Source organism: Alligator sinensis, unplaced genomic scaffold (genome assembly GCF_000455745.1).
Source record: "Alligator sinensis unplaced genomic scaffold, ASM45574v1 scaffold407_1, whole genome shotgun sequence".
In the NCBI taxonomy this organism is placed as follows: Eukaryota; Metazoa; Chordata; order Crocodylia; family Alligatoridae; genus Alligator; species Alligator sinensis.
In genome coordinates this window covers 572,988-584,371 of record NW_005842464.1, presented here as the reverse complement: position 1 = coordinate 584,371, position 11,384 = coordinate 572,988, and the positions used below count along the sequence as shown (strand labels likewise).

The 11,384-nt window shown below is 68.7% G+C and overlaps 2 protein-coding genes across 3 annotated transcripts in view; both read right to left on the bottom strand.

Annotated features, from left to right (window-relative positions):
* FES (FES proto-oncogene, tyrosine kinase) overlaps nt 1-338 on the bottom strand; it is a 10,530-nt gene extending 10,192 nt beyond the window's left edge. The window contains exon 1 of the mRNA XM_006030796.3: nt 215-338. Coding sequence (XP_006030858.2) covers nt 215-314 — 100 coding nt within the window. The 5' untranslated portion in view covers nt 315-338. The remainder of the gene's footprint in view (nt 1-214) is intronic.
* A 2,844-nt stretch (nt 339-3,182) lies between these two features.
* FURIN (furin, paired basic amino acid cleaving enzyme) overlaps nt 3,183-11,384 on the bottom strand; it is a 13,563-nt gene continuing 5,361 nt past the window's right edge. Inside the window, exons 4-16 of one of the 2 annotated variants that reach the window (XM_025212477.1) lie at nt 10,858-10,953; nt 10,191-10,319; nt 9,939-10,015; nt 9,386-9,519; nt 9,030-9,202; nt 8,634-8,846; nt 8,315-8,415; nt 8,049-8,152; nt 7,665-7,782; nt 5,969-6,148; nt 5,743-5,867; nt 5,084-5,200; nt 3,183-4,998 (exon numbers count right to left, since the gene is read on the bottom strand). In XM_025212477.1, coding sequence (XP_025068262.1) covers nt 4,430-4,998; nt 5,084-5,200; nt 5,743-5,867; nt 5,969-6,148; nt 7,665-7,782; nt 8,049-8,152; nt 8,315-8,415; nt 8,634-8,846; nt 9,030-9,202; nt 9,386-9,519; nt 9,939-10,015; nt 10,191-10,319; nt 10,858-10,953 — 2,136 coding nt within the window. In that variant the 3' untranslated portion in view covers nt 3,183-4,429. The remainder of the gene's footprint in view (nt 4,999-5,083; nt 5,201-5,742; nt 5,868-5,968; nt 6,149-7,664; nt 7,783-8,048; nt 8,153-8,314; nt 8,416-8,633; nt 8,847-9,029; nt 9,203-9,385; nt 9,520-9,938; nt 10,016-10,190; nt 10,320-10,857; nt 10,954-11,384) is intronic. The other variant, XM_025212478.1, reaches the window with a different exon arrangement.

The window sequence follows — 11,384 nt, the reverse complement described above, 5'->3', positions numbered from 1 at the left end:
CTGGGCTGGGCTGGGTTGGCCTGGGCTGGGCGGCGGGCAAAGCGTGGCCGAGGCAGGCTGGGCCCACCCTGGGAGCCGTGGGAGCCCCTATGCCCTGGCACCCAATGCCAGCATGTGCTGGAGGTCTCCAAGCACCGTGCCTGGGGAGAGCTTGGTGATGCCAGGCCTGGGCCAGCCCAGCGCAGGACGGGACCCAGCACCCCCTGCCCCTGACCTGTGCGCGGCGGTGGTGCCCGGGCTGGGGCCGGTGATGTGGAGCTCCCCTCCGGCGGGATGGCACGGGTGCTCGCCTGGACACTTGTGAGCCCCGGCATGGAAAGAGGAACAGGAAACCCTGCGCTGACCATACAGCCATTGCGAGACTTCCTCTGCTTCCTGCCCCCGCCTGCAGTGCTCAGCAGCCCCGGCTCGGCCGCTCCCCGCAGGCACCCCCGTGCCCTGAGCCCAGCCCAGCCCCGGGCTGAGGAGGTGATGGTCAAGGGCTGCCTTGAGCCCAGGGGCCATTGAGGTGGCACAGTCACAGGGAGGCCGTGCCCAGAGCCAGAGCCAGAGCCGGGCAGGTGGGCACCGGGGTGCCCAGCGACTGGCGTGGGCCCCTCTGACCCCAGCACGGGCACGGGCACGGGCATGGGCATGGGCACGGGCACGGGCTGGCCCAGCCGCCAAGCAGAGCTGCAGGAATGTCGTGGCTGCCTTTGCCCGGGGACCGTGGTGGTGCCCGGTGGCAACGTGCGACCAGGACTGTGATGCCCCAGTGGCTCCTGTCCAGAGTCTGGATCCTTCTGCCAGTGCTGCTCCCTCGGGAGAAGCCCCTGGACCCTGGACTCGCTGCCCCTGGGCCTCCCTGCTGCCATGCGCGTGCCGGGGCCAGGCCCCTGCCAGGCTCCTTGTACTCGGCAGTGCCGCAGGCTTTGTCCTGGCACCAGCAGCTCCAGCCCTGGCACCTGCCCCCACGCGCCCCACAGCCCACCGGGCACTGGGGTCTGCTCAACCCTGCTGCCTCTGTGGCCCGGGCCCTCCATCGTTAGCCATGGGGTGCAGGGGTCTGCATGGGAACAGCAGCTTCCCTTGCACACCGCAGCCTCCCCCCACCACTCCACCCAGCGCTGTTTCATTTTCCTTCTGATTCCTCCAGCGTGTTTTGCAATCACGGGGCCATGGGGGAGGGGGTAGAAGGGCCCCAGCCCGGTGCCAGCAGCACCCCCGGCTGCCCTGCGCCGCCCGCCTGCAGCCCCGCCAGCCTGGGGGTCCTGCCTGCCCCCAACAAGCACGCAGCTTCTTCCTGAACGCGCAGGCTGCAGTGCTGGGCGCTGTCCCTCGCCTGGCCCCGGCGGGCGAGCTGGTCTCCCCCCACGCTGCCGCACTGGCTCTGGGTGCCCTACGCCCCGCGTACAGGCACTGCCCCCCACGTGCCTGCCCCCTGGACCTTGCATGGCCCCACAGGCAGCCCCTCCAGCAGGCTTGGGGGCGAGGGGGCACATCCCAGCCTGCCCCCCAGAGCCTGCCCCGGCTGACGCAGAGCCCAGCGTCAGGCCCTGCCCGGTGGGGACCCACGGGTCTCGGTGGACCGAGCAACCCAGTGCCCGGGGCTGTGGAGGCCGCAACAGGCTCTCGCTGCTGGGCAAGGCAGGGCTCCCTCCTGCCGGACGTGCTGCACCCACGAGGCTTCCCTGCTGGCGGCTCCTTCCCCCACAGCTGTGCCTGCCGAGCTTGGGCGAGCTGCTTCGTCCCCGGCTGCTGGAGCCTGTGGCTGGAGGCTTCACCGGACACAAGAACCGGGCACAAGAGAGCCCAGGAGACAGGGACGGGCCTGCCAGCTCAGGGGACTTGGGGCCGTGGCTCCACACAGACCACGGTGCGGGCGAGCGGCCCCAGCCCCCACTCCTCCGGTCACCCTGGAGCCGGGGACGGTGGAAGAAGAGGTGCTGGCATGAGCTACGGCTCAGCCCTGCTCGGACGGTCGAGCCGCGAGCCCTGCAGCAGCGCGCGAGCAGGAGTTGCTCCGTGGAGCGGCACGTGCAGCGCCATGCACGCAGCATGCGGCCGCCGTGCTCAGGGATGCTGCAGCGACCATGCAGCCCTGCCTGCAAGCGGCTCCAGGGAGTCCCAGCCCCGAGGGGAGCCCTGCCCACCCCCGGAGAAGCGATGGGGACCGATGCAGCTGTGGGCGCACGCACGGGCAGACGCCCAAAGCCTGCTCATAACCCAGGGCACGACTGCCTCGGCCCAGGAGCTGGGGGCCACGGCTGAGCCGGGCCGAGCCGAGCCGAGCTGCAGCAGCGGGGCCAGGGGCAGGGCTGTGGTGGCAGCAGGAGCCAGGCACAGCCGCAGGCTCTGGCCACGGGGCCCTGCACCCATCGCAGCTTCCTGAATTAGTTCCCAGGTCCTGCGGTTTCCTCAGCAGCAGCTGCAGGTTCCCACTGGGCCGGACGGCTGGGGGCAGAGCTGGCAGCGCACCCACCTCACCTGCCCCTGCCCGGTTCCCCGGGGGCAAGGGCTCGGCCCAGGCTCCCGGCCCCGAGGCTGTGACGCCAGGTCAGGCCAGGAGTGCCGGCAGGGACCCAGCGCCCCCGGGAGCAGGGCACCGTGGGGGCAGGGTGCTGGCAGCGGTGCTGGGCTGTGGCACCGGGTGGGCTGGACGCAGGGAGGGAGCAGGGCTCCAGCGTCGTGGCAGAGGCGGCCCAGTGTCCGTGCGAGCCCTCCAGGCTGCGGGCAGGACTCCACGCACCCCTCGAGGGGCAGCTGCGGCACCCCAGACTCTGCCCTGGGGAGGCGCTGCTCTCCCAGCCGGTGCCGCAGGCAGGTCTGGGTGGCTCTGCACTGGACCCGATCCTGCAGCCAGGAGCTCGGCCCAGTGCCTCTCACCCCCGGGACACCCAGACCTGGGCCTGGTCGGGCCACTGCCGCCTGCAGCAAGAGTGCAGGGAGGGAGCAGCCCCCCCCGGGGGGGAGCGTCTTGATGGGGGCCCTGGGAACGTGCCGGGCTCCGCTGGACCAGGCAGTGCGCCCAGGGAGCCACACCAGGCCAGGGGGCGGGTGGTGCTGGGGACAAGGGGCCAGCACTAGCGTGGACTGGGCAGCTGGAGCAGGCAGGTCGAAGGCCCTGGGCCGGCCTGTGCGGCTGTGCACAGGGAGGGGGCGGGTGCAGGGTCCGGGGGCACAGAGCAAGGGGGGCAGGCAGGTGGTTTGCATAGTTCTGAACATTTAATCTCTCCCTCTAGCGTTATATCCACATCCATTAAATTAAAGACGGGCGCAGGAACCGTTCCTGCCTGATTAAATTACAAGAAGAAATTACTGTGCACCAAAAAGTTATCATAGAAAAACAGTCCTGGGGCCCGGCCAGGCCCCCCACCCCACACCGCATGGCACCGCACGCAGCCTCGGGCCCGGCCTGCTGCTGCAGGGGAGTGGGGGCGCCCCCGCCCCATGTCCCAGGGGATGGATGAATGGATTGTGAGCGCAGAGCCAGTGCCCGGGGCGGGGGGCAGGGGCTCCAGGTGAGGAGCAACATGGATTGTCACCAAAGTGGGGCAAGGCACGTCAGGAGGGGCAGGGACTCCAGGGACCAGGGCCTTTGCCAAGGGAGCTGGGGGCGGGTGCCGGGTCCAGCAGCTCCTAGGGCCAGAGGAGAGCTGGGGTCCCGTGGCCCAGGCCCTGCAGCGCTGCCCCCAGGCTCCACCACCCTTCATACTGCCCGAGTGAGGGGCGGACGGCTGCTCTCCAGCCACAGCAGGATGCCTGGACGGTGCCCCTCCCGCGGGACAGGGTGAGGCCAGGCCCCGGGGCAGCCCCACGTGTTTCGGCGGCATGGGGTGGGGGCAGCACAACCCTCCCCACCGCAGGGCTAGGTCCCAGGCCCCTGGGCAAGGGCAGGGGATGCTCCAGGGTGGCCGTGCCCAGCCCTGCCCCATGGGTGCTTCCGGCCCCGGGCCCCTTGCGGCCGGGAGATGTACGCTCCCTGGTCCCTGCCAGCCGAGGGGCTCGGGGCCCGGCTCCAGCACCTCCCTGGGGCAAGCCCAGCAGAGAGGAGCAGGGCCTGGCCATTATTGCTGTTGAGGAAAGCAGGGAGAGATGCCAGACCCAGGGCTCAGGGGAGGGGGAAGCAGAGAGGAGCCTGCACAGGCAGGAGAGGCTGGGCCAGGCCAGGGTCCTGGGCAGCAGAGGCCCAGCTGTAGGCGGAGAGACTGGCCAAGTACTCGTCGCTGCGGCACGCGTGGCCCCTGCCCTGCCTGGTGGGCGCTGGCATAGGGCAGGGCCGGGCAGCGTGGGAGGGGGCACTGCAGAACACACTTTGGCGAGCACAGAGAGCACGGGCGCTGGGCACGGGGCCCTCCCAGGAGCAGGACGGGGCCAGCCCCGGCAGCTGGAAGGCCAGGCCTGGCCGTGCCAAAGCAGAGTCTGTGCCCCCCCGCCCTGTGGGGGCTCATCAAAGGGCACTTTGGTCTCTGATGAAAGCAGTCCTCTCGCTGTGCGCCTCGGCCTCCTCGCCCTCCGAGTCGGATGGCGCCTCCTGCCACACGTCAGCCGGGAGCCCCTTGTAGGAGATGATACCGCTGTCCAAGGCATAGACCTTGACACCACGCAGGCTGAGGCCCGAGCGCAGCTGCAGCACCAGGAAGACGGCAATGAAGATGATGACGATGAGGGCACAGATGAGGCTGGCCACCAGGATGGGCAGGTTGGAGGGTGCTGGCGCCTCGGCCAGGCCCTCGTTCAGGGCGGGGGACGCCCGGCTGCTCTGTGTCTGGTGGGAGCAGGTCCGGTCTGGGGGGCTGTAGTGCGAGTGGGCCGGGCAGCTCAGGCACTCGGTGGCAGTGGGGCCGGTGCACGTGGCGCAGGAGGCGTGGCAGGGCAGGCGGAGGCGCGGGGCAGCTGGCAGCTCCACACTGTTCTCTGCCTCGTCGGCCAGGACCAGGGCTGGGGCGCTGGGCGCGAAGCCGGGCGGGCAGCGCTTCAGGCAGCTCTTCTGGTGCAGGTAGTAGCCTTCCTCGCACACTGTGGGCACAGGGCTTGTCAGTACACCCTGGCCACCCACCTGCTGGGGCACCACTCCCCCCGCCCCAACTGTGCCCACACTCACCCACGCAGGCCTGGCTGGAGGCGAGGGTCTTGCAGCCACTGCTCTCGATGCGGTTGGAGATGTCGGTGGACTCGGATGCCGTCCCGTACAGCACCAGCGTGAACTTGGTCAGGGTGCCTGTGGCCAGAGGCAGGCGTGAGACAGGGGGACCCTGCCCGTCCCATCCTCACTCCCTGCAGCGTCTGCCTGGCCCTGTCCCATGGCCTGCTGCCCTGTCCCCATCACACCCTGCTGGGTGTAATGGAGGCAAGCACCAGCCCCTACGCTGGGGCCTAGGAGGAGTGTGGCTCATGCACCACCCACCCCGTGGTGCCCTGGTCCTAAAGAGGCTGCTCCAGCCCCAACTGCCCTCCAAAGCGGGGGTCTCCCCACGTGTGTCGGGAGCCTGCGTCACTGCAGAAATGCTGCGGCCGGGACAACTCCGAGCCACGCAGAGGCAGGGCTCAGCCAGAGGAGCTGCCCGTGGCCTTGGTGCCAGGCTGAAGCTGGAGGGAGCCTGGGTGCCCAGCACAGAGCCTGGAACACCCGCACCCACGGGCCCCAGCCCGCGGCAGCCTGGCCCTGCCCGAGGCAGCATGGCAGGTGCACAGGGGGAGCCGGCTGAGCCCTGCCACAGAGGAAGGGGGCAGGGGGCCGCAGGGTGGCGACCTGGTATCTACCATAATTATTGGCCTCGCTGGTGTTCTCGATCTCCAGCGCCCAGTCCCCGGCAGGGTCCTCATCCCACGAGTGCGTGGTCATGAAAGCCCAGTCATTGAAGCCATCACCCGAGTAGTCATGGGGCCTGGGGCAAGAGCGCGGTGAGTCCTGAGCCCCCAAGAACCAGCCCCCGCCCGCTCTCCCCTCCCCTCCCCTCCCCCAGGTCAGCCCCCACCCAGCTCCTACCTGGAGGCCAGCAGGGTGGAGCGGGTGCCCATGGGGCTGACAAGGTAGATAGCCAGGTCCCCGCGCCGGTTGTAGGACAGCGTGAGCCGGGCCTGGACGTGCTCCAGTCGGCTGACGTAGTTGGCCCTGCCCAGGCAGGCGTCCACCTTCCGCCGCACCTCCAGCCGCTTCCCGATGTCCCTGCCAGCAAGTCAGGTATGAGGATGGCTGGTACCCATTGCAGGCCTCTGCTGTGGCCCAGCACCCAGGTGCCAAACCACAGCCCTGAGCAGCGCCCCTTCCCCAGCCCCTCTCCCTGCCCCTGCCCCCTCAAACCAAGACCCTGGGAAAGCCACAGGCCAGGCCCGCTGTGGCCAGTGCTGCAGGAGCGGACCGGGCCAGGCCAGCCCCCTGGGGGCTGTGCAGCCATGGAGGAGATGCCAGAGTCTGTAGAGCTGGGCTGGGCCCCAGGGTGGGCCATGCATGGGGAGGGGGCTGTGCTAGAGAGCGGCAAGCCCAAGGGGGCCAGGCTGGGCTGCCCTAGACTGGGGCCCCTGGGAAGGGGGCAGAGGTGGGACTGGAGTCCAGGAGTCACTTAGCTGCCTGGGAACACAGCCACGTGGCAGGGACCTTTCCCCAGCCCCACACGGACTGGATGCCCAGGTCTCCTGTGCTAGGCAGTGCAATCAGCATGCTGGTGTGTGGGTGTGCACATGTGCGGGCATGCACACACATGCGTGCACACGCTCCTGGAAGGGCTCTCCCCTCCTGAATGGCTGCACTGTGCCAGCCATGAATGGCCCTCTCTTCCCTGCATGGAGATGGCCACGGCCCCAAGCACGGCTCCAGCATGCAGCACAGCCCGCAGTCCTCGCCTGCCCAGGGCAGCCCCACCCTGAGCATGGCGCAGGGGCTGGGCCTCCTTCCCCTGCTTCCCAAGCCCCAGAGGCAGGGAGCCCTGGGAAGAGGCAGGGACAGGGGCCGGGGCTTTGCTAGGACCCATGCTGGGGCCCCCTTGGTCTCAAGCAGTAGGGCACCTGGCCACAGCTTGCTCTTGGCCACAGGACCAGAGCTCCTCGACATGCGCCAGCAGCAAAAAAAGTGCCTGGACTGGACCTTAATGCTGGTGAGGGAAGGCAACATGGATGCCAGGGCTGTACACGCGCACTCACACGTGCCGCCAGGAGCAAGACAGGGCATGGGGAGACAGGGCAGGGGAGACAGCGGCTGGTGCAGCCTCTGCCCAGGCGCCTCCCCCGACACACCCTGGGCAGGAAGGGCCTGGGGCAGCGCCCACGTCACGGCCACATGGGACACGGCACAAGTGCTGCTTTGAGACGGCAGCCGGGCCTGGTGAAAGGCACCTCTGTCTGCCGCTGAAAGCTGCTCTGTGCGGTGCTGTCTCAGCAGCTGCTCCCAGACCACAGCGCCGCAGGCCCCGGCATGCTCCTCTCAGGCAGCAGGCCCTGCACGGCTGCCGCGCAGCCGCTCTCCCAGTGGTGACCCAGCCCCTCCTCCGAGGATGCAGCCCTGGTCTGGTGGCAGGTGGGGGAAGGGGCCCAGCCCTGCGCAGCCAAAGCCTCCTTGCAAGGCTCTGCGCAACAGCCTGCCACAGAGGGAACGTGGCCCCTGGCCCCAGGGAGGGAGCCCAGGCGTGGCCACAGCTCCCAGCCTCCCTGCTTCCCCATGCGGTGCTGGACCCCGGCAGCCGCCTTACCTGGGCTCCGTGAGGATGTCAACAACACACTTCCGCTGGGGCCCCACCGAGGTCCAGTTCCTGGCCAGGCTCACCATGGCGCCCGCATCCAGCAGCCCGTAGCCATACGAGTGGCTGACTGTGGGCAGAGGGCAGGTGAGGGGCTGGTGACATGCCCCAGGGCCTGGTGTTGGGGGGTAGGGAACCTCATGCTTGGGTCCCCCCCCCAGGCAGCCGCTCGGGGCTCCACATGCCACCAACCCTGCCCAGGTCAGTGCCCCCCGACGCATGGCGTGCTGCTGCTTCCACGGGTCAGGGACAGGGGGGTCATGGGGCTGCAGCCAGGCCTGGCCATGCCCAGCTGGGCCAGTCCAGCCCAGCCCCCGGGGCGGGTGCCACAGTTACCTTTGCGGCCCACACCATTGGTGACCCAGTCATTGGCATTGAGGTGTGCCGGCTTGGACGTCCGCACAACTAGGTGCTGCATGTCCCGCCACGTCAGGTTGTTGCTGCAGAGACACAGCGGGGCTGGAGACGCAAGGCAGGGGCTGGCGGGGACCCCACGCCCAGCCCCTGCACCCAAACCTTGTCCTCACATCCCCAGCCCGCCCCATCCCAGCTCCCTCCCAGGTGTCTCCAGCCTCGTGGTGCTGCCCCTCACCCAGCCTTACTTTGCCTCCAGGGCAAGGGCGATGATGCCAGCGGCCAGTGGGGCAGAAGCCGAGGTCCCCGTGTGCGACTCGGTGCACTTCTGCCGCAGGTCGGTCGTCACCTGCAGGGGAGGGAAGCCCCAAGTGTGAGCAGCGCTGCTCTCCATCCCAACCCCACCACCCAGGCCAGGGCAGCCATAACCACGGCACAGGGCAGGAGGGCACAGGGTCCCACCAAAACACCCTGGGCTCTCACGGGCACCAGAGAGGCGAGAGAAGCCACTCCTGCCCCTCCCAAGGCCATCCCGTGCCCAGGGCACTCCCCGCCAGCCACACTCACGATCTGCTTCTCGTTCTGGCCGCCGCTGCTGTAGGTGGTGGCAAGGGTGGAGGAGCAGGCCTCGCTGTACCAGGGCACGTTGCCGTACTGTGTGGTGCTGCTGATGGACAGTGTGTAGATGCTGTTGGTGTAGCCGTCGCAGTTGCAGCTGTCGTGCTCCCGGCCCCCGTTCCCCGAGGCCCAGACGAAGATGGACCCCAGCCCCCCGCGACCCTACAGGCAGAAACAGAGCCAGGCGCTGTCACTCGAGCCCCCCACGCACAGCCAGGGCTGTGTGGGGCTGACGTTGCCCAGGCGAGTGGAGCTGGCCCCATGCCAGGAGCTTGCCTCTCGAATACGCGACAGGGGACAGCAGGTTTGGGGCAGGGAAGGGATGGCAGGCACGGCTCTGCTCACCTGGCTGACCCCGCGGAAAAAGGCCTCCTCCGCCAGCCGGGCCGGGCCGTCCACCGTCTTGCCGTCATCCTCGGGGCCCCAGCTGGCGCTGTAGATGTGGATGTGGTTGGGGTTCAGGCCCAGGGAGCGGGCCTCCACGGCGTCCGTCACCTCCCCATCTAGCATCCGCACACCTGGGCCAGAGGAAACACGTCACTGCCCAGGGTTGAGTATGCGACCCAGCTTGTCCAGGGCCTGACTCCCCACCTGAGACCCGAGCCTGCCCCCGTGACCAGGGCCCATCTCCCTGGAGTGCAGACAAGCCCCTACCTGGGCCAGGCTGAGGCTGCCCCCACCCCACCTGGGCACACACCCACCTCCAATTTTGGCGTTGTATGCCACGCCCACGCCACAGATGCCGTTGTTGGCCACAGCAGCCACTTCGCCAGCACAGCGTGTCCCGTGCCTGCCCCAGAAGAAGCCATGCTCAGAGCCCCGCCTGGGAGTGGGGCTTAAGCACAGACACGGCCCCCAGCCCAGCCCACTGAGTCCTGGCCACACAGCATCTCTCCAGGGCTGGGGCTCAGCGCTTGTGTACCCGGGACCAGAGATGGGCATAAGTGGCGCAGCCATGGCCAGGCATAAGCCAGGTTCTTGGTGTTGGGAAGCTGGGCATAGGCGTGGGCAGGTTCCTCTGCAGCCACACTGCTGCCACAGAGCAGAGGCGGCTGTCTATGGGCTGGTGTCTCCCGTGCACCCGGCCCTCACCCAGGCACAGGTCTGCTCAGGGCCTGGCTGCCACCCGGCCATCACCCATCCTAGGCAGCCCTCTGCAGGGAGCCTGGACCCCCGCCTGCAGCTGGACCCACCTTGCCCTCTCTAGCCCCACCACCCTCCCCACCTCTTGGGCTGCACCGGCCCCTCACCCACCGGTTGTCGTTCATCTGTGTGTAGCGCGGCTGTGGGTCGGAGTCTTGGTCATTCACGTCGAAGCTGGCATCGGAGTCCTGCGAGACAGAGCTGCCGTCAGCCTTGTCCACAGCGTGGAACGGGGCTCCCCACTGCCCGCTCCCAGCCTGGCCTGCTCGTGGCCGCACACAAGGCCCAGCTCCACAGCCCAGTGCAGGAGGCAGCGGGGCGCTCACCTCCTCTCCCGCCACGGCTGCAGTGCCCCCAACTCACATAGTTGCCCTCCAGGTCTGGGTGGTTCTTCTCGATGCCATCATCCAGGATGGAGACCACAATGCCCTTGCCCGTGTAGCCCTGCTCCCAGGCTCCCCGCACATTCAGGTCCCGCTGGTTCGTGTTGTACTGGGGAAACGCCGCAGGTCAGAACCTGACAGGGACCCCAGACAGACGCTACCCAGAAGCGCCTGGTATCAGGGCTCAGGCTGCCCCACAGCACATGGCCATGGGGCTGCTGGTGCCGGGGGAAACAGCCGGGTCTGGCCTGGCTCTGCTCGGGCCGTCTCTGCCAGTGCTGACTGCAGGCAACGCACCGCATGCGACGGGCCAGGCTCTGCCATGGGCAGGATTTGCTCCCAGTGGGGCCACAGGAGTCCGTCCTGCAGGCAGCTCTCGTGCCTCCCACCCCAGCCCCAGAGGAGGCACAGAGAAGGACCTGACCAGCTAGAGGCCCCAGATCAGCAGGCAGGGACACGTCTGTCTGCCTCAACTTGGGGCAGCCAGAAGCAGACAGACAGACAGACACCCCAGGATGGAGAGCCAGGGGGGCCCTAGCAGGCCTCTGCCCAAGGTGGGGTCTGTTCCAAGTCTCATCCATGAGACCAGTCCCCATCCCAGCAGATGCCCCGCTGCCAGGGGAGGCCCCTGCTCGGGCGGCACCTACCAGGTACCACTGCTGCGGGAACTTGGGGTCTGTGGGCTCCGTGAAGGTGTCTCTCTTCGTGCGGCGCTTGGCCACCTGCTGCTCCAGCCAGTGCACATGGAGACACAGCGCTAGCGTGAGGAATCGGTGGAGGTGACATAGCCCCCTTCCCCCAGCACGGGCTGGGTCCTGCCCTCCCTACATCTACAGCAGCCAGCCTGACCCCAGCCCCATGGTACAGGGAAGGGGAAGCAGGGCCATGCCAGGCTCAGCCAGGGGCTGGTGGTGGACACTGGGATGGGCAGCAGGTGGGAGCGGAGGGTTGTGTGGAGCATGGAGCTCAGGGCAGGGGCTGCAGCAGCTCAGAGCTCAGGAATCCTGGCACTACAGACCAGCCTGTGGCACTGCGGCGCTGGGCAGGGGGGGCATCATGCTCCCCTGATCCCCCTGCCAGGCCCAGGGGAGCAGCAAGGACTAAGAGCCCCAGGCGGTTGCCCCACGGCCCTGCGCCAGGCAGGCTCCAAGCCGGCAGCCACGCTCCAGTGGAG